This window comes from Pteronotus mesoamericanus, unplaced genomic scaffold (genome assembly GCF_021234165.1).
Source record: "Pteronotus mesoamericanus isolate MK-2021 breed Mesoamerican mustached bat unplaced genomic scaffold, CSHL_Meso_final contig_25, whole genome shotgun sequence".
Classification (NCBI taxonomy): domain Eukaryota; kingdom Metazoa; phylum Chordata; class Mammalia; order Chiroptera; family Mormoopidae; genus Pteronotus; species Pteronotus mesoamericanus.
Window position 1 is genome coordinate 36,128,298 of NW_026555105.1, and position 22,571 is coordinate 36,150,868.

Sequence of the window (22,571 nt, forward strand, 5' to 3'; positions counted from 1 at the left end):
ATTTTGGCGTGTTTGGCAAATATTGTATTATCTGCATGTGGAAGATTCAATTTGTGGATAGCCCATTTTATTTTTTAAAGTATTATTGACATATAATATTATATTACTTTCAGGTGTACAACATAGAAATTCAACAATTACATACCTTATAAAATAATCACCATGATAAGTCTAGTAACCATCTGCCATTATACAATGTTATTATATTACTGATTATATTCCCTATGCTTTGATAGCCTAGTATTAATAGTCATTCATCTTTCTCTGGTTTCCCAAATCAAAACTCAGTTGTCATTCCCTCTGCTGGATCCAGTGATTTGGTCGATGCTCATAAATATTAGCTGACTTCAGTTAAGTCAACTTAATGCCATTTCCATACACTGCACATCACTGGGAGAGTTCCTCCATGGTCAACTGTTGCTGAGAGAGGCAGAAAGCAATCTTCAAGGGTCTGAAATTCCAGGTATTTAGTTGTCAGCAAAGATCCTACTTAATGATGACAGTTTACCCCTTTTGTTGTAATGAAATTGTTTAGCATTGGGAATATGACCTGGAAAGTGAGATGTGACCATAACAAGACACAGGGTGGGCAAGAGTCACCAGCTCAGGCATGATTCTGGGCAAGCAGCTGGCTTTTAAGACCAAAGATAGTTAGGGATGATATGGTTAAGACTTTTAGCTGATATCAGTTGGCACCAAGGGAATAAGACTGAAGGCCAGTGAGATGGGGTCAGGAAGCACGTCAGGCTGAACTAACAATTAAAACTAACATTCACTGAGTACTCATTATATACTAGGCACTAATTAGCATTTTGGAAACACAGCCACTTTTATTCTCTAAGGTTAATATTATTATTATCCACATTTTGCAGATGAAGAAACTGAAGATTAGGAAGGCAGGAAACTGTCAGGAGTCTCACAACTAACCCTAACCACCATCCTCAGTGCTTGAAACCCACTCCTTGACTCCCCACCTCCCTGGTGGGACTTTGTCAATGGGATCTCATCCGAGTAAGTGGAGGTCCAAGCTTAAGGATAACATTCACCCACACCCTGTTGAGAGATATGGAACTCTGCATCACATAGACAAGCAACATTTTCTCTTTTTTTCTTAATCAAAATTTTTATTGTATTTTTTTCATTACCATTTATCCCCCTGATATCCCTGTCCCCAACCCAGCAATTATTACACTGTTGTTCAAGTCCATGGGTCCTCTTTCCTTTATACTCAACCCCTGCACCCCATAACCTTCCCCCTAGAGCTGTCAGCCTGCTATCTACCTATGACTCTCTCTCTGAATTTTGCTTGCTAGTTCAGTTGGTTCATTAGATTCCACATATGAGTTAATCATATGGTATTTGTCTTTTTCTGATTGGCTGACTGGCTTATTTCATTTAGTCTAATGTTCTCCAGGTCCATCCACACTGTGGCAAAGTGCAAAATTTTCCTCTTTATTATAGCTGAGTAGTTTTCAGTAATTATTTCTTCAAATAGGTTCTCTTTATTTTAATGTCAAAATCCATTACAAAATATTAAAAAATTAAATCCATTATAAATTCTCAGCAATTACAACAACATGACACTAGCACAGAAATAATCAAGTAGATCAATGAGATAAAATAAGTATTCTAGAAACAAACATATATATCTAACAATGTAATATATGATTAAATTGATATATAAAATCAATGGAGAAAATAAGGCTTATTCAACAAATAAGGTGCATAGACCACTATTACTTGAAATAAAACAAATATAGAGCCTTAATTCACACATTATACAATAAATATTCAGGTGAGATAAAAATCAATATGTAAAATCTAAGGAGTTTTAGGAGAAAGTACAAAATAATATTTTTCTTACCCTAAAGTAAAATATTCATACTCAGAAACTATAAAGTAAAACATTGACAATATGACTAATTAAACATTTAAGACTATACAGTAATATACATATAAAAAAAGTTAAAGGACAAGTAATAGAATAGGAAAGTACTTGCAACACATCTAAAAAAGGTTTAATAGGTTTTTTTAGGGAAAAAAAATTCTACAAACATTTAATCAAAAAATGGATAAAGAATTCCAAAAAGTCATTTAAAGCTTTTCAAAAATAATAGAAATAGGCAAGAAATATACAGAAACAGGTTTAATTTCAACAAATAATAAAGTAACAATTAAAATAACACATCATTGTCACAATCAGATTAATAAATATTTAAAATATTGGTAATATCAAGTATTGGTGACTGAAAGGAACTGAGTATTCATAGACTCTTTTTCCTCATCTTCTTAAAGCAGTCCCTTTAGCATATTTTGCAATGCTGGTTTGGTGGAGGTGTATTCTTTTACCCTTTCGTGTCTGGGAAACTCTTTATTTCACCTTTCACTTTAATCGAGAACCTTGCTGGGTAGAGCAGTGTTGGTTGCAGGCCTTTGTTTTTCATTACTTGGAATATTTCTTGCCATTCTCTTCTGGCTTGTAGTGTTTCTGTTGAGAAGCCAGCTGCTAGCCATATCGGGGCTTCCTTGTATATTACTACCTGTTTCTCCCTTGCTGCCTTTAGGATTCTCTGTTTGTCTTTGATATTTGCCATTTTAATGATGATGTGTCTTGGAGTGGGTCTCAGTTGGTTCCTCCTGAATGGGACCCTCTGTGCTTCCTGAACTTGTGTGACTTTTCCTCTCCTCCAATTAGGGAACTTTTCCATCATTATTTTTTCAAACAAGTTCTCTATCCCTTCCTCATCCTCTTATCCTTCTGGTATCCCTATTATATGGATATGAATATGTTTCAGGTTAGCCTGCATTTCCCTCAATGCCTCTTCATTCCTTTTGAGTCCTTTTTTCATTTTCTTGCTCTTTCTGGGAGCTTTTTTCCACCTTGTCCTCCAGCTCGCTGATTTGATCCTCTGCTTCATGTAGCCTGCTTTTGATTCCTTCTGCTGTGTTCTTCAATTCAGAAATTGTAGTCTTAATTTCCTCTTGCCCCTTATTGATAATTTCTATGTATTTTTTCATGCTGATATAATTTGCAGTAAGTTCCTCATAGTTTCCCTGTATTTTTTTTAATTCTCTCTGAGCTCATTGAGCTTCCGTAGAACCTTTGTTTGGAACTCAATATCTGATAGTTTGCTTGCCTCTAGTTCTTTTAGTTTTGTTTCTGGGGATTGTTCCGTTCTCTTCGACTGAGGGGTGTTTCTTCGTCTTCCAATTATTTGTGAGACTCTTCTTTTTTGCTTCTGCTTCTTAAATTGATCTGTCTTGATTTCCTGACTTTGTGGTGTGAACTTCTATGGTAGGAGACTGCTATTTTTCTTTCTGGATCTGCTTCTAATGATGTCAGATGTTGACCGTGTCTGACCCCAGGCAGTCTATTCAAGATTTGCAGGAATCTACTGTCTGTGGCTGTCTCCTTCAGCCATTAAGGTAGTCACTCTGCACTTAGCAATCAGGTTTAGGCACCACTGAGTGGGGCAGAGTCCTTCCTGGGGGCAGGGTTATTGTGTTCTCTCATGCTGCTGCCACTCAGGGAAGTGGACTGACTGAGCCAGATGGTTGCTGCCATATGGGGAACTAGTCAGCACTGGGATCCCTCCAGCTACTCTCTCAGTTCTCTCCCCAAAGCCTCCTTCCTCAGTCTCACCTCAGGTATCTCTAGCCCACTCTGCCCTCATCTTTGCCAGATACCAGGGTAAGTGGCTGCAAATAAAAGTGTATTCGTTGGTCCATTAAAAGGCTCTTTGGGTCTCCAGCCACCTGTCTCTGGCAAAGAGCAAGCTTGCTGTTTTTTGCAGCTGGTTGTTACCTGTGTATTTTGAGGTCTCTGGTGCTGTAGGCTGGAGATCTCCACTTATGGTTTAGACCTCACTTATCTCAGGGGGATCCAACTGGCCATTTCAATATCCTCCTGGTGCTGCTACCCGTGGGTGCCCCACCCACCTTCTTGAGTCTCTACTGTACTGCTTACCAGTTACATTGTGCTAAAGCTGATTCTTCTGTCCTTCTGAGGTTATAAGGCTCCTCTCTCACTATCATTCAGTTGTTTGTTCCAGGTGATTTCTCCACAATTTAGTTGTAATTCCAGATTGTTCCTGGAAGGAGTTCAGTGTGACTTCCATTCACTCCTCCACCATCTTGAAGTCTCCCACCACATTTTCTCTCCTAACTTGGACTTCACAGTCCTCAGAAGGTCCAGCAGGATGTCTATTCTAGTTCTTATTGCCATGTAACAAATGACTCCAAAACTCAATAGCTTAAAGTAACTAATATTTTGCTCATAATTTCTGTGTCACAGGAAGAGCCTGTCTTGGCAGTTCTCACTTGAGGACTCTCACTCAGCTGAGGTCAGATATTGGCTGGGCTATGGTTATCTGAAGGCTTGACTGATCATCGAGGATGGCTTACTCTCAGGCTGGTAGTTGTTGCTGGCTGCTGCTGGAGCTCAGCTGTCAAACAGAGTGACTGCACATGGCCTTCTTACATGGTGGCTTGCTCTCTGAAGAGTAAGAAAGGGTCCAAAGGAAACAGGTAGAAGATGTTTGGCCTTTTCTGACCTAGCCTTGGAAGCCATGTAATGGCATTCAACTATATCCTATTTATAGAAGCAATCACAGTCCACTGAGACCAAAGAGAAAAGTTAGACTTACCTCTAATTGGGGTGTGTGGGGAATGATATTGCCATATCATAGAATACAATATAGGATTGGAGATATTGAACCACCACATTTGAAAGATACAATTCATCCACTGAGGTTTGCTCCTCAGTAATATATAAGTCAGCAGGGATGGTGCCAGGGGCTAACTTTCTTAAAACAATGGAAGGAGCTAGGCTTAGGACCAGGATCCTGAGATGTAATACATCTCAACTGAACTATTAACATTCTAATTAAGAACATGTACATGGAGCTCCTTGCTACTTTCCTGAGGTCTCTAGAAACATCAGAGCTTCTTGGAAATTTGGACTATTGTGAATTAGATTTCAAATTAGTTGCAAGATACTAATGGTTTATGAACAAAAGCATAACCAATTATGTTTAATTTGTGCACCACATTGATTGTGATTAGCTGGTGATGAGTAGGTGTCCCCAGCAGATTGTGAGCCATAAATAGTTGTACAGCTCAGGTTCAGTGTCCAAACTGTTATTCCAGGGCCCACATAGTGCCTGTCATTCATTGCTGAAAATAAACATACATGAAAAATAAAAATGAATGCATTACTAAAAGATTATACGCTTAGTGTATTCCCCCTCAAAAGGTAATCAAAAATGCAAAACTAATAAAATACTATTTAATTACCAGGTTCTCATATTCTTGCTTTACTTTATTATTCTTTTTCTTTTTGGTGTGCAGGGAAATGGTTTACATTATTTTTTGAATCATGCTGGTCATCCTTCACAATTCTATAAATAATCTTTTCCTTCTCAGACCAAAGTCTGTCTCTGTTCTAATTTAACACTTAGTCTTCCCCTTAACCTAATTAAAGGTGCTTAATTAGGTTAAATTTATCTTGTTTTAATTGTAATTTCTTTTTTATCTCAAACTATCTCTTTGTTTCAATATTTTCCCTTCATAGAAAAGAGACTATTTCTTGGTAAATTCCTCTCCAAAACAACTTACACGATCAGAACATGAAGCTATGTTGTAAAACTTGACTCCTCATGAATGGGTTTGAATTTATGGTAGGTCTATCCCCGTGGGTCTCTCATATTTCCCCATGTCAGAGCAAACTGTGGCCTTAAGCCATTGCCTGGCCTCTGCCCATAGGCTGCAGGCACTGAGGTGGGTTGCACAATGGAAAAGAAAAAAAATCGACTCTCTCTTGGAAAAAAATTATTCTCTGTGTGTGCCGTGTGTCTGTGTATATCATTTTTTTTTACCTCACCTGTATGTTACAAAATTTATTGCCTAATAACGAATTCACAAAATTTAACCAATGTGTGCAAATATATACAATAATATAATTCCAACACAACATCCTAAAACCAAGCAGATTTTTTTAAATGTAAGCTCTTCAGAATTATCCACATAACTCTAGTGATGTGGTAGATAATAATACTAATGATAATAGAAATATAAATTATCAAAGTGTTTGCTTACTACAAGCTAAACACTTTCAATGAATTGATTCTAATTTTGAAAATTGCTTCCCAAGGTAAATAATATCTCCATTACAAAGATGAAAAAACCAAAGCTAAGAGAGATTATGTCATTTGGCCAAAGCCATACAAATATTACAATGTCTGAGCCTGAAATGAAACTGGATCTGTTGATCCCATAGTCTGTGTTCATCCCCAACTTTACCCACAGCCTAACCTAACCATCTCTGACTTAGGGTCCAGAACACATGTCTGCAAACTTTTAAAATGTTAAGTCTCTAAATATTCTGACCCCTGTCCTTTAACAGTCCTTCAGAGAGGAGTGGGAGGAAGAGAAGGAGAATAGAGGGCAGGAAGTGATCAGGCTATACTCTCCCAAGCTATAGAAATCAGCTGATAACAGCAATGGCTTTGGATGTCAAAATATCAACAGTGAGATAAACCATGTTCTGTAGAACAGTGACTCCCAATCCAGAAAGTAGTTTGCAGAAATTACTTGTGCAACCAGAAAAAAAAATAAAGAAAACAATTGTTTAGAAGTACAGTTGACCCTTGAAGAATGTTGTTTTGGGTAGCATGGGTCCACTTATACACAAGTTTTTCTATTGCTCAGCACAGTTCAAAGCCATGTTTTTCAAGGGTCATCTGGTGGTTGGGAATCTGCACATGTGGAGGGCCAATTTAAGTTATATGCCGATTTTCAATTGCCCTAGAAGGTGGCTGCTCTAACCCTGCATTGTTCAAGGGTCAACTGTATACATCCTGACACAAGTTCTTTTTTGCAGAACAAAGCTGTAACTATGACTTGGACTTAGTATTCATGCAATGAAGATGATAGTTATGAGAGACTTAATCATACTCTGACTTTTAAATAATTGCAACCCAATGAAATTGTTAAATACCACTGGGACAAGCACACCACACTGTTCTCATCTCCAGAAGGTCAAGAAGAAAACAAGCACAGAGAGGCCAATCACTTTGCCTGAAATCCTACAGCCAGTTGGCAGCATGGCTGGAATTCAAACTCAAATCTTGGATTCCAAACCCTATACTCATAACCATTATGCTAGGTAGTACAGGAACCTGGACAGCTTCTTGGAGGGCTGGATGCTCAGGTGTAACTACTGCAATGATCATATGGCTCTTAGACCTGGAGGGGAACTTTTGAATTTGCCCTTGAAGTACCAGAGTGCTTTCTGAGGCCCACATGTCTGAAGGAAGCCAGCAGCTCAAGGACCATAATTTTACCATGGAAATGACTATTGAGTAACAAGGTAGTCGGCATCCAGGAAAAAAGCACAGGACCCACGCTGGGAGGCTGGAGGTCTTGGGCTTCCTGAAAAGCCACATTCTGAAAAGACAAGCATCGGCTCCCACCTGAGACACCTCATGGGCAACAATTTGCCCTTTGCCTAATTGTTTTCCTTACCCAGCCATGTTACTCTTATTATGTCTATGCCAGAGAACTCTCTCCTAATCAACTGCTGTCCAGGCCCTGTTAAATAATAATTGCTCTCCCTCCCCTGGGCCAGTTTCATTTCAGAAGAAATGCCAGTTGATGCTTTAGAAATGTCAGGATTTCCACAAACCCCCTTTAGATCATCAGCTTGATGAGCTATCTATCTTATACACACTAAACCCCTTTGTGCTGACATTTATGGCAGAAGTGTTATCCTGAGACTCTGAGCTCTAATTGGCTTCACTCCTCTGATGTGTCTGGTGGCAGCTTTCTCTCCTCTTGGGCAGTGCATCCCACCAACCCTCACTCAGGAAGCAAAACACAAGCATGGGACCTCAGACACAGTGTGTCCTAGTGGCAGTACATTAAAAAAGTGATCTTTCTAGAGTAGCTTACCTGAGGACAGTGGCAGATATTAACATTTCATTCCTGTGCTATTGTCATTTTTTCACAGGAATTGACTATCTCCACCCGGACCTGGCCTCGAACTATGTAAGTAAAAGCTGACCTGTGTGGGGAAACATGTGCACTTTAAATGTGCTGGTGTCCCTTGTTATTTGGAACATAATGTGTGCACATGCACACACATGCATGCACATAGAACACACATGTGGGAGCACATGCATGCATGCATACTCAGGCACACTAAAACTGCCCACCTTGTTGGATCCACAGCTCAGGACAAAGACAAACAGACAAAGCATGGGGTCTGGCAGCAGAATAAGCTGATAGCTTTCAGAGAAGAAAAGAATGAAACTTGAGGTCTAAAAGAACAGACTGCCAAGAAAAAAGATACAGAGAGGGGCAAATAAGAGAGGGCCTTGGCAAGGCTTAAAATCAACTCTCGCTGAGAATATTGAATTGAAAGGTGGAAATGAGCTATTTGGGGTTTTGCTGGATAAAACTGATGGCAAAATGCCAAAAAGTATAGCAACTCACATTGCGACCATGGCTGTATGAAAGCAAGAACATCATCTTTTTCACTTTATCTGTGCTTATGAGCACTGTACATTTACTGTTCCCCACAATACTATGTAGAGCATTTAGTTTCCCTTGACAAGTAAGAAATATTAACAGAAAGTCATGGTAAATGCTTTGGAACTAGAGCCACATGCTCTGATTTTGACCCAGTAAGTTATTCTGCTTCACTGATGAAACCTACAACCCCTTTAAACATAAGCAATCACTTTATTTTAACCCTAGGAAGTCCACTCTTCAAGCATTGATGTGTTCACTTAAAATTTTCTAAACTATTACTCAGCTATACTTTTGTAAGCTACACATCTAAGTATAAAAATATTATTTTAGTAGTTGAAGGGATCATATTTAAAAGAACACATAATTCAATGGAGAAAAGATGATTAACAAGCAGAAGTGTTATAGGGTCACCATTCTGGGTCATTTGTCCGGGAAGGTTTGTCTACATTGCAAAAAGAGAACAGAGATTTTCCACATGTTTAGTGCTTTGGGCATCAGGAGACAGAGCATCTGTGAGCTGGGTTTCTATTTACTGTATGGGTCTTATAAATCTACAAAGAGTATACATTGAGTTGAACATCTTTTTAATAATTAAAAAGAAAATTAAATGAATCATTTGCACAGTCCAGCCAATGTGCACCCAAAAAAACATGACAGAAATTAATCCAAACTCTATTCCAAGAGATGAGAATTCACTCCTGTAGATAATACAATAAAGAACCACTTGTGAGTTGTAGATTCTGCCTCAGTGGTCCATCTTACAGAATCTAAGGAAATGGTTCTCTTCTCCTTCCTGTGTCTTTTTTCCCCCACTGCAGGCACACATGGAGCTGCCTGCCTAACTGTCCCCTTTGCTTCTTTAAAGGGACTGTCCCACATAGAGCCTTGTACACCTCCTCTAATGCCCTGCCTTTCTCTGCCTCCCCAATAACTTCAGGGCCCTGGAGAGTTCTCCAAAGGGGAGATTGAGAAACACATGCGTTGCATTTTCTCCAGTGCTCTGATACCCAGAGACTTTTCCTTACACAGAAATGGCAGATATAATAGCCTGCAGAGGGTGACACACAGAGGCATCTGTATTCTCTGAGCAGAGCAGTAGCTGCACAAGGTTTCTATCATCTCCAGGACCCAGCACCTCGCAGAGCATCTAAACAGGGTTCTGCCACTTTCGTTGTTCCATCTTACAGCTTGTAGGACTTCAAGGTGGGGTAGCTGCCAGCTGGGCTAGAAAGCTGACCTTGCTCCTGCCAGTCCAGTCCTCACAAAGCCACTTACATGGAGTCTGACCTGGGTATCCCTTCTCCGTTCTCTCTGCCTAACCCAGGTGTTTTTGCAATGGGCTTCTCCCAATGCCAATGACCAGAGTAAAAGAGGTAACAATCCAGGAAGGAAAAAATTATCTGGGGCTCTGATGAACTGAAGGTACAAAGCTCATTGACATGATTTAGCTGCCAAAAACCCTAAGCTGGAATGTGAAAGTAAAGCACTTAGGTTGCAAGGTACCTGATCCCCTCAACTCTGCAATATCAGAATATACCCGAAAAAATTCTATGGGTTCTATGAGTGTTGTGTTCTCTTTTCCTTTTTTTCCTATGTTTCTTTCCAAAAGGTATTTTTTTACTTTTCTTTATTTTCTATTATTTTTTAAATTTTTATTTTTTTGTTCAAATATATTTGTCTCTACCTTCCCACCACCACTTTCCCCTGCCCCCTCCCCCACTTCCCTTCCTCAATCCTTCCCCATTTTGGCTTTGTCTATACATCAAAAGGCATTTCTCTAATTAAAAATAAGTATATATGTTCTCTGTGGAAAGTTTGGGGAAGCATAAAACAGAGTCAGAACAAAGCATATCACCATTTTTAATATTTTAACATATTTTGGACTTTGTATATGTATGTGTATAAACATAAATGTGTATATTTTTAATGAAATTGGGCTCTTGTGACATATACAGAATGCCCCTTCCACTAATGTCATGAACAATTTTATATCATTAAATATTCTTCAAAATATGGCTATCCATTATTTCCTCATGCTGCAATTTATTTAAACTTTTCAATCCCCAATCATTGGACAACTAGGTTGCTTCCAATGGGTGTCTCATTCTATGAGGAAGGGTAACAGATAGACAAAGGTAGTAGAAGTTCTCCGAACCACAACTTACTAAGGAAAGCTGAAAGACCAGGGAGAAAAAAAAAACAACTTAATGGGCACGTTATATATGTTTTTAAATATTTCCAATTCTCTGTATGGGGTGAAGCATTCAAGTAATTTAGTAATTTCTCCCAAGAAAATTCCCACCAATGGGTGACAGATACAGAAGAAAGATTTTAGTTTAGTTTAAGAAAGAACTAATGATTAAGGTTAATAAGTAAAAGGAATTACCTCTCCCAGAAAGTAATGAGTTCTCCATATCTGAAAATGTTTAAGAGGAGTGTTGATAACAAGTTGGCAGGGATGTTTTTGAGATAACAATGTCTACACTAATCTTAATGTAGGTGATATATAAGAATTGAACAGAAAATGTAAGTTCTGTGCGAAACTGTGTTACTATACCTTCTTTCCAGAGGAAGTTCCTGGTCTTTAATACATATCAAATGCTTGGGATCTTACAAAAAATTATATCTAATTACATAGCAGGTTACAAATTTTGCAATCTCATCACAGGTCTTCTATATCTTTGGTATAGGTGAGAAAACTGAACATTCAAATATCTCATTCATAATTCCTCAGCAAAGAACCTGAACCTGAACTGGTTTTGATCAGTCTCAGTGTCTGTTTCATGCTGTGTAGACTTGAAAGAGACAACTTTAAAGCTACTAACCAAATTTATCCTTTTTATTTTTAATTAAAAATTTTATACTATAATTAACAGAATGAGGATGGCAAGGGGAATAGACCCAACCCAGGAGAGCAATGAAATCAGTGGACAGTGATAAGCTCAAAAATTGTTTGAACAAAGGATTAACAGGCAGCTTCTTAGGTGACACCTTGTTAGGTGACTTAATGGCTTGGATATGATGAGCTACCATGGTGTCCTTCTAGTGAAATGTACTTTGAGGAAGTCTGTGTTTGGGTTCCTTCAGAAGCAGACCCTGAGACCAAGGTTTGAGTGCAAACAGTTTATTTGGGAGGGAATCCCAGGAAGCAAGAATAGAGGGGGGAATGAAACATGGAAGGGAAGGCAAGTAATAAACAGTGCCTAATCAAACAAGGGAGCAGCTGGAACTTGATCCCACTGGGGAATCTGAGACAGTGTAAAGTATGTGCCAAAGTTAACCCACCCAGGATGTGATACCATAGGAAGCTGGAGTATTTATACAGCAAGTTCTGTCATTCATTGGTTGAGAGCTGGTCCTAGGGGATGTTAAAATCCCAGCACATCCTACCTTCCCTCAGTCCTTGTCAAAGAGATGCAGATACAGGCAGCCTTGACTCACCAGGGGGTGGGCCAAAGGTATATAGACCAGGTGCTGGCAACATCTGCCACAGATAGGATGACCTGGAAATGTATTAAAGGTTAAAATAAACAGAAATAGACTGTGTTGGCAAAATTCCTTCTTGCTATGGATTATTTTCAGTGAGAAGTGAAAACTCTAGCAGAGGTTCTTAGACAAAGATGATAAAAATTTCTTCATAATCAAACCAGGCAAAATGTTTCCCAAACCACAGTTATTTTCAAACTTGTTTTTTCAAAGAGAATCAAATGTATTAAAAGAGAAGAATCAAAGTATGCTGGTAGCCTGGTGTTCTTTTTATCTAAACTGAGAATTAAAATCCTTTGAAAACTGTGAATCAATAAATAAATATAAGTCATTGGTGTTATTTAATTCAACAAATCTACATTCAATCCATTGACAGGAGCAAAGGATAATAATAGCTGCTTGACTTATTTTTCTATTGTCTTATGATTGAATTTAATCTCAGGGATCCAGTCCCATTGGTAAATGCTCATTATCCCAAATGATTAAAATTCCCCTTTTTCCATCCCAATAGTAATAACGTGAAATGAATACTGACCAAGACACCATTTTAGATCAAGTTAAAATCAGAGTTCCTTTACCTCAGCCTCTCTGTGCAAACAGTCTGTATATACACACTAATGCAACCTGATTGCTCTGTATTAGACCTGCTGTGTGCATGCTTCAGAGAAAAAGAGGAGCCAGACAAAAGTGTCCTCTAGAGAAGCTGGAAGTCAGTAAGGACACTGGTGTGGGACATGTCTCACAAGTGAGGGGCCAGCAAGCAAAAAGGTTGTTCATCTCTTTCCTGTGTAGCCCCATCCACTGATGATCATGTGCTTGTGTTCACAGCACTGGTCCAAGTCCAGGGTTCCTTCCAGGAATAGAGGAGGACTTCTCCAAGAACATGAGAAGTGTGACTGAGGTTGTAGCTCCTGTAGGGTAGGTGTGGGTGGAGCTAAGCACCTCCTGCTTTGCCCAAAGCCTGCACTGCTAAAGCTACAAAGGGGAAGAAGTGGCTAGTGGTTCTGTTAAATCCAAAGAGTCTCTGCACTGTAGGTGGGGGTTTTCTCAGAGGCAGGCCTGCGACAAGGATTGGAAAGCAAACAGTTTATTGAGAAGAGATCCCAGGAAGCACTAGCTGGGGAGAAAGGAAGTGATTCCAGAAGTAAGAGCAGCTTAGAAAGGATTTGTTACAAAGCCCGTTACCACTGAGGGCAAAGGAGCGTATTCTCACCATAGACCTCTGGAAGCAGTGTAGACAGAGCCACTCGGAGTTATTCATCAACTCTCGTCAATTCACTGGTTGAGGGCTGTGCCTCATGAGTAGGCACAAGGTGGGGAGATGGGTGGCTTGACTCCCCAGCTCTTCTAGCCTGCCCATCATCCAAGCAGAATAGGATCAACAGACAGAGAGGGTCTTTAGGCGAAGAGTTGCAGGTGCTGACAGAAGTTGGCCTGCATGCAAGTGTAAGGTTCTGACAGTGTGACAACAGTTGAAACTGAGTCAAACCTGAGTGTGATGCCTGGCTCCCCAATTCATAGTTGTGCAACCTTAGACTAACCTATTAAACCTTGTTGAAATTTAATTCCCTCATTTGTGAAATGGGCAAAATTAATATCAGGTTTGCTCTGAGGTACCAGTGAGATACCATGTGTATAGGGTCAGCGAGATAACAGACACTCAATAAACATTTCCCTCTCAAAAAAGCTGAGATTACAACTGTGCACAATGGCAGGTTGTCCTAATGAAGCATGAGTGTGCCTCAGGAAACTGGTGCAGTTGCTCAGTGCCCTCCCCAGTGAGCTCAAAGCTTTCAAAAGAGAAGAAAAGGGCACCTCATGCAGACTAAGTGTAAGATTTTGAGGCTAGGAAAACAAAGACCAAAGAACAGAAGTTACCAAAATAAATCTCAAAGATTTATTTGAAAATATAAAAGATTCATTTTTAAAAGAACATCCAAGCAACAGAAGATAAATGTAGGGAGAAGACCCATTGCCCATGGCCAAGGATGTAATAAAGAAAAGTATCCTGGAAGAATTTCTCACCTACTCTTCTCTGTTTCAGCTCTTTGAGTTAAAAGGATATTCATGGATATTCATAAGGGAAGCCTAAACCTCAAAGTGAGTGAAGGGATACTAACATGGCAATTTTCCCAAATGCAGTTTTCTCCAGGCCAAGGAAATTACATCTGGTATTTAATTGATCACAGAGTGGGACACCAGCTTTTGCCCTGATGACAGGAAGGATGGACCACTTCTTGAACTAGGGACTCCATCTTTCAGCTTGGAAACTGTAGGTTACCCTCTGAGCAGGACTAAGATCCTGTGCTGACAATCTGTACAGATTCGCGTGCTCCTCCTTGATTTTTTCCACAAATTCTTGTGTGCAGCAAATATTGAAGAAGATGGCATTGGCTCCAACTCCTCATCCTTCCCTAGACCTCAGCTTCTGCCGTGGGGCTTTGCAGACATCCCTCTAAAAGGGGGGAAGTATATTTTCCATCCCTTGATTTTGAGTTGGGCCATGTGACTTGTTTAAAGCAATAAAATTACACAGAAGTGTCAGAGTGCCAGTTCAGAGGCCTTAAGAGGCCTTTCGTGTTCCCACATGCCCTCCTATGCCTCCACCATCTCCATTAGAAGAGCATCCCCAGGCTAGCACCACAGGACCCAGGAGGAGGATGAGAGACACATGGAGAAGAGCTACCTCAGCTGCCAAAGTCCAAAGCACAACCACCTAGGTCAACCTACAGAACTGCAGTAAGAAACAGAGCTGCCTTGAGGGGGGGCCCTGCCAATACCAGCTGACCCCCTAGGCAACAACTTACTTACCAGCAAGCAAGCCCAGCCAAAATCCTCAAAGCTGCCCACCTGAGACTAGCTTAGGTCATCTTGCTTCTAGATTATTGTGATATGCTACTGATATTTTATGGTTGTTTTTATGCAACAACTGTTACAGTTACCCACACTAAACCCCCTCCTTAGTCCTCCCACAGTAACTGATGCCAATCCCAGCCTAAAGAGAATATAGATTTTTCTGGCCCTACTCCAGACCTTCTACCTCAATATCTAGAGGGATAAATCTCATAACATGTATTTCTTTGAAAACAGTCCCAGATTTTGATGATTAACCTCATCATGCATTCTGGCACTTCATTCATTCGTTCATTCATTCATTCATTCAACAATGCTATTTCCCTATAACACATGATGACATCAGGATGAGTCACAAACTGTTTATAGGAAAAGCATGTACTTTTAACATCTGTATTCCCCTTAACATTTAACACAGTGCTAAGCAGACATTTAAAATTTGCTAAATTGCATTGACTATTAATCCATCATGAATACATTGCCAATAAAATCAGAAGATTAGTCATATGATGAGCCTCTATCATTGATGATGGGGAACTCTAGCATACAGAATCCTCACTCCAAGCTCTCAGCTACCTCATAGGGAATGCCTCCATCCATTCCCATTAATGTATGTCCCTGATGAGGGAATAGAGGCCCATAGAATTAAATGAGGTCCCTATAGCCAAAGACCTGGAGGAAATATGAGTAATGATTCTCAGTATGGATATTCAGATGCAAATAAACAAAAGTTATTTCATTTCTGGAAGGTCTAGAATTCCTCAGTTTGGTGGAAATGCAATTAAGTTCCCAGATGGGGAAGGATGCATTATGCCCTTTAATTCAGTCCAAAATTTGGAACATTATTTATATTCCAGAGTTACTATTTTACAAGTAAATAAATAAATAAATAAATAAATAAATAAGCAAGCCCACCCCTAAGGACCTGCACTTTTCCATTCTTTTGATGGGTTCCTGGCAGATGACTGTCTCTGAAGAGGGGTCTTTGGAGCACTCACAAAGGCTGCCAGAGCAGAGCCTTGAAGGAAGTGCCTTTGAGCCCAGCAGCCATGTACATATCAGGTCTCCAGGTGGCAGGTGGCCACCACGATGAAAGGGCACCTCCTGGAGATGGGCTCAGTCCTCAACCCTGACCGACTTCAATGCTGTCAAGTATTAATTGCATGCATTGCTCCAGGTTTTTACACTAATATTTAAATAAGACATATTAATATTGCATATATAAATTTGAGGTTCAAACAACCTTTGTGTCTTACTGAAAGGAGGGGCTGACTTTATTCTATGTACTTGTAATGTTGGTCACATCATAAAAGCACTTTATCACCAGGAGGCTGCACTGAATGTTGGAAACAAAAACTTTCTTTTAATCATTTGGACAGACCATCACTCAAATGACTCTCTGACTCAAGCCCTATAATAAAAGCATCTATCCATTTTTACAGGACTATACTCTGATATAAAAATGGGAGAGAACAAATTCTTGTTTAACTCTAATGAAACTAGTTGTTTGGACCTAGACTTACAGTTATAGGTGAAAGCTAAGAAAAAATCTCATCTATGAATTTTTTCACATTGCTCAGTTGACTAGTCTTTGTTTCCACTGACCCTAGTCAATATTTAAGACACTTGTAGTGATTTTTTTCTGTATGCAAGATTTTGTACTAGGAAGCTAGATTATAAAATGTAAAAAATCTGGAACCTACACTCAGGGATTTTGAAACTCAATGGGGGAGGCACACACGTGAGTATAGAACTACAACATAATGTGCTCAATGCTGTCCTGGAAATTAAAACACCACCCACTATGAGAATGTGGCATGAAGAACAAGCAAGTCAGCCCTAAAATTTAGAGACAGCGAGATACTTAAAAGTACTTAAAGAATGTTTTTTTGTGTTACTACAGCATATAAATTCATCTAGAAGCTTGATCTATCTGATTCTGAACAAAAGGTGATTGGATTATAACTGGTTTTGCATCCGGAGATTTGTTACCACCAAGGAGCCTAGATAAAATTCACCCACAAAAGTCATTTCCTCACCCCAAAATCCCTGAAGGCTTGTTACAGAGTCTCATCTCTGCAACTAAATTTAAGTGACTTAAGACCAAGATAATGTCTTCCAATTCACTTGTTTCATGAGAGAATCAACTGGAAGCTTCATTCCCAAGGAAATGATTAATATTCTTCTAATAATAAATGACTAAATTGTGGGTGGATAGATGGATGGATCTATGGATAAATGGAAGGCTAAATTAATGCAATGAGACTATTAGGATTTTATTCTGCTCATCACCAAACATACCTATTCTGGAAAAGTATAGCAATATTTATATTGCATAATAAGCCATAAAAGTCATTCATGCAAATATAAAAAATATTTTATTTTCTGCATTGCCTTTGTTTCTTTCTTACTCTCTTTCTTATATTAGTATACACTCATTGAATTCCCAACATGTCAAACATATCACTAGTTTTTCTACTTTGCATATTTACCCAAGAAAGCCAAAAAAACAAACCTTAGGTGACCAAGCCTTGCTTATGGCAGACCCTACAAATAATTAATTTATAATAATTTGCTGCAGCTATGATGAAAAATGCTGCACCTACTAAGGTGACATGCATTTTACTCTCTCCCTCTATTAATGTGCCTCTTTCCCCACTGTATTTCCTTAAAGTCAAAGTTCTGCTACGAAAGTTAACAGCTTTGGGACTAGATTCTCTGAGTCCAAATCCTGCCCAGCTACTTGTTAGCTATGTGACCCTAGAAAAGTGAATCTCTCTGTGTCTCACCTCTAAAATGGGTTAATATAATACTGACCTTATTGATAGTTGTGAAAAATCAATTAAGTAGTGTACATATGGTTCTTAGAAATGCTCCTGGCACATAAAGCACCTCACGTTAATGGGCACAAGGTGCAAGTTAAGCAACTTACCCAAGGTTACATAGCTAGAACTTAGCAGAGGAAGACCACAAACCTAAGATAATGAGACACCAAGTTCATGCTCTTAACTCCTTCTTCCCTTCCTGCCTAAAGGACACATAATGAATTCACAGAGAACATTTTGAAAAAGAAGTTAAAAGGTGGCATTTATGGTATTATTCTAATTTTTCATGTTTTCCCTCAACTCTCCTGTCATTATAAAGTATTCCAAATGTTCATGAGAAATAGCCTTCCTTTGTTTTGCTTTCTTTTTAATTTTTTTTGGAGGGGAAATATTTATTTATTCAATGCTGATTTCTTTTTCTTTTAATTAATTTACTTATTTATTTATTCAAATACATTTGTCTCTGCCTACCCCCCCCAACAACTTCCCTTGCCCTCTCTCCCCATCCCTCCCTCAATCCTTCCCATTTGGTTTTGTCCATGAGACCTTGCTACATGTTCCTCAACCCACCCATTCCCTTCCTTTTCCCCTACCCTCCACCCACACCTCTTGTCTCTGTTGCTTTTTTTCCTTTCACTGTTGCTGGTCTTATTTTCCTTGCATCTTTGTATTGTTGGTTAGGTTCTGCTTATAGGTGAGATCATATGGTATTTGTCTTTCACTTCCTGGCTTATTTTGCTTAGCATAATGCTCTCTAATTCCATCCATGCTGTCGGGAAATGTAGTAGTTCTTTTTTTCTTTCTACTGCGTAGTATTCCATTGTGTAGATGTACCATAGTGTTTTGATCCAGTCATCTCCTGATGGGCATTTAGGCTGCTTCCAAAACTTGGCTATTGTAAATTGTGCTGCTATGAACATTGGGGTGCATAGATTCTTTTGAATTGGTGTGTTGGAATTCTTACGGTATATTTCCAACAGGGGATGACTGGATCAAAAGGCAGTTCCATTTTCAGCTTTTTGAGGAAATTCCACACTGCTTTCCACAATAGCTGCACCAGTGTGCATGCCCACCAACAGTGTACTAGTGTTCCCTTTTCTCCACAGCCTCGCCAGCACCTGTTGTTTGTGGATCTGTTTATGATGGCCATTCTGACTGGTGTGAGGTTGTACTTCATGGTGGTTTTGATGTGCATTTCTCTGATGGCTGGCGATGCCAAGCATCCTTTCAAATGCCTCTGGGCCCTCTGTATCTCTTCCTTGGAAAAGCGGCTACCCAGGTTCTTTGCCCATTTTCTGACTGGATCATTTGTCTTCTTGGAGTGGAGTCGAGTGAGTTCTTTATATAGTTTGGAGATCAAACCTCTATCTGATGTATCATTAGCGAATATATTTTCCCATAAGGTTGGCTCCCTTTTCATTTTGCTGATGTTTTCTTTAGCCATGCAGAAGCTTTTTATTTTAATGAGGTCCCACTTGTTTATTCTGTCCTTTATGTCCCTTGCTTTAGGAGACAGATCAGTGAAAAAATTGCTGCGTGGGATATCTGAGAGTTTCCTGCCAATGTTCTCCTCTAGGACTTTGATGGTGTTGCGACTTATATTTAAGTCTTTTATCCATCTTGAGTTTATTTTTGTGTATGGTGTCAGCTGATGATCCAATTTCAATTTTTTGCATGTTAGCCGTCTAGCTCTCCCAGCACCATATGTTGAAGAGCCCATTATTGCTCCATTTTATGCTTCTGCCCCCTTTGTCAAATATTAGTTGCCAATTTAGACCTGGGCTTATTTATGGGCTTTCTATTCTGTTCCACTGGTCTATGGATCTGTTCTTGTGCCAGTAACAGACTGTTTTGAGTACAGTGGCTTTGTAGTAGAGTTCTATGTCCAGTATTGTGATCCCTCCTACTTTGTTTTTCTTTCTCAAAATTACTGCGGCTATTCAGGGTCATTTATGGTTCCATATAAATTTTGGAAATGTCTGTTCTATTTCTGTGAAATATGTCATTGGTGTCTTACTAGGGATTGCGTTGAATCTATAAATTGCTTTGGGTAGTATGGACATTTTGATGATATGAATTCTGCCAATCATTGAGCATGATATACGCTTCCATTTATTTGTGTCTTCTTTAATTTCTTTTTTCAATGTTGTATAGTTTTCCGCATACAGGTCTTTTACCTTCTTGGTTAAATTTATTCCTCGGTACTTTATTTTTCTTCTTGCTATATCGAATGGTATTTTTTTCTGATTTCTTCTTCTTCTATTTCATTGCTGGTGTACAAAAATGCCTTTATTTTCTCAATGTTGACTTTGTATCTTGCTGTTTTGCCAAATTCACTTATTAGGTTGAGGAGTTTTTTGGTAGAGTCTACATGGTTCTCTATGTACACTATCATGTCATCTGCAAACAATGATAGCTTTACTTCCTTCTTTCCTATTTGGATGCCTTTTATCTCTTTCTCCTGTCTGACAGCTGTGGCTAGGACTTCCAATACGATGTTGAAAAGAAGCGGTGAAAGTGGACATCCTTGTCGTGTTCCCAATCTTAGTGGGAAAACTTTCAGTTTTTGCCTGTAGAGTATGATATTGGCTGTAGGTTTTTCATATATGGCCTTTATTACGTTGAGGAATGCCCCATTTATTCCCATTTTGCTGAGTGTTTTGATCATAAATGGGTGCTGTACCTTGTCAAATGCCTTTTCTGCGTCCATTGAGATGATCATGTGGTTTTTGTCTTTTCTTTTATTTATGTGATGTATCACATTTACTGATTTGCGTATATTGAACCATCCCTGCATCCCTGGGATGAATCCCACTTGATCGTGGTGGATGATCTTTTTAATGTATTGCTGGATGCGGTTTGCCAATATTTTGTGGAGGATCTTAGCATCTATGTTCATCAGTGAAATTGGCCTGTAGTTTTCTTTCTTTGTAGGGTCTTTATCTGGTTTTGGGATCAGGGTGATGCTGGCCTCATAGAAGGAGTCTGGGAGTCTTCCCTCCTCTTGGATTTTTTGGAATAGTCTGAGAAGGACAGGGGTTAGCTCTTCCTTAAATGTTTTGTAAAATTCTCCTGTGAAACCGTCTGGCCCTGGGCTTTTGTGTGCCGGGAGTTTCTTGATTACTGCTTCAATTTCCCCAGCTGTTATGGGTCTATTCAAGCTTTCTGTTTCTTCCTCCTTCAGTGTTGGAAGATTAAACTTTTCTGAAAATTTGTCCATTTCATCAAGATTTTCAAATTTCTTGGCATATAATTGTTCATAGTAGTTTCTGACAATCCTTTGTATTTCTGTGGTATCACTTGTCGTTTCTCCTCTTTCATTTCTGATATTATTTATTTGGGTCCTCTCCCTTTTTTTATTCATGAGTCTGCTAAAGGCTTGTCAATTTTATTTATCTTTTCAAAGTACCAGCTCCTGGATTGGTTGATCCTTTGAATTGTTTGTTTTGTCTCTATGTCATTCAGTTCTGCTCCAATCTTGACTATTTCCTTCCTTCTACTTGCTCTGGGATTTATTTGTTCTCGATTCTCCAGTTCTTGAAGTTGTAGTGTTAGGTCTTTTATTTGAAATGTTTCTATCTTTTTTAGGTAGGCCTGTATTGCTATGAACTTCCCTCTCAGGACTGCCTTTGCTGTGTCCCATAGGTTTTGGACTGTTGTCTGTTCATTTTCTTTCTTTTTTTTTTTAATTTTTTTTTAAATTTATTTACTTTTTAAATACATTTGTCTCTGCCTCCCCCCCACCTCTTTCCCTTGCCCCCTCCCACCTTCCCTCCCTCAGCTCTTCCCCTTTGGTTTTGTCCATGAGTCCTTGCTATATGTTCCTTGACTTTCCCCTTCCCTTCCCTTTCCCTGCTCCCCCCTTCCCTCTTGTCTCTGTTGATTTCTTTTCCTTTCAGTGTTGCTGGTCATATGTTCATTTTCATTTGTTTCCAGAAATGTTTTGATTTCTTCTCTTATCTCATTATAGACCCACTCATTGTTCAATAGTCTACTGTTCAGTCTCCATGAGTTTGCAAGTTTTTGAAGTTTCTCTTGGAGGTTGATTTCCAGCTTCAAGCCCTTGTGGTCCAAGAAAAAGTTTGGTATTATTTCAATTTTCCTGAAATTGCTGAGGCTTGCTTTGTGTCCTGTGATGTGGTCTATCTTTGAAAAACTCCGATGAGCATTTGAAAAGAATATGTATTTTTCTTCTTTGGGATGTAAGGTTCTATATATGTCAGTTAAGTCCATTGATTCAGTGCATCATTCAGCTCCACAGTATTCTTATTGTAGTTTTGTTTGGAAGATCTGTCTATTTTTGACAGTGGGGTGTCGAAATCCCCTACTATCAGTGTGTTGCTGTCTATCTTTTTTGACGTCGTCCAAGATTTTCCTTATAAACTTGGGAGCCCCTCTGTTGGGTGCATATAAATATATAATGTTGATGTCTTCTTGATAGATTCTTCCTTTAAGTATTATAAAGTGCCCCTGTGGGTCTCTTCTTATGGCCTGTGTTTTGAAATCTATTTTGTCTGATATAAGTATTGCAACTCCTGGTTTCTTCTCTTGCCCATTTTCTTGGAATATTTTTTTTCATCCCTTTAATTTCAATCTGTGTAGGTCTTTTGCTCTGAGGTGGGTCTCTTGTACGCAACATATGTGTGTCATGTTTTCTTATCCATTCAGCTACCCTGTGTCTTTTGATTGGGGCATTTAGACCATTTACATTGAGAGTTATTACTGATAGAAACCTATTCATTTTTTCTCTTTGTACCTGTGTTTTTCTCTTTCTCACTCTATTCCTTCAATTCTTAAACCAGTCCCTTTAGCATATCTTGTAGTGCTGGTTTGGTATAGACGTATTCTTTTAGCCTTCTCTTGTCTGGGAAACTC

General features: G+C 39.1%; 1 protein-coding gene and 1 non-coding gene across 2 annotated transcripts in view; both read left to right on the plus strand.

The window, feature by feature from the left end:
- PCSK2 (proprotein convertase subtilisin/kexin type 2) overlaps window positions 1–22,571 on the plus strand; it is a 360,494-nt gene that overhangs the window by 212,639 nt on the left and 125,284 nt on the right. The window contains exon 5 of the mRNA XM_054574083.1: window positions 8,009–8,046. Within this exon, the coding sequence (XP_054430058.1) occupies window positions 8,009–8,046 (38 nt within the window). The remainder of the gene's footprint in view (window positions 1–8,008; window positions 8,047–22,571) is intronic.
- Window positions 5,660–5,793, plus strand: LOC129071046 (small nucleolar RNA SNORA42/SNORA80 family). Its single transcript, XR_008529206.1, has one exon. It is a non-coding gene; the product is annotated as a small nucleolar RNA SNORA42/SNORA80 family (small nucleolar RNA).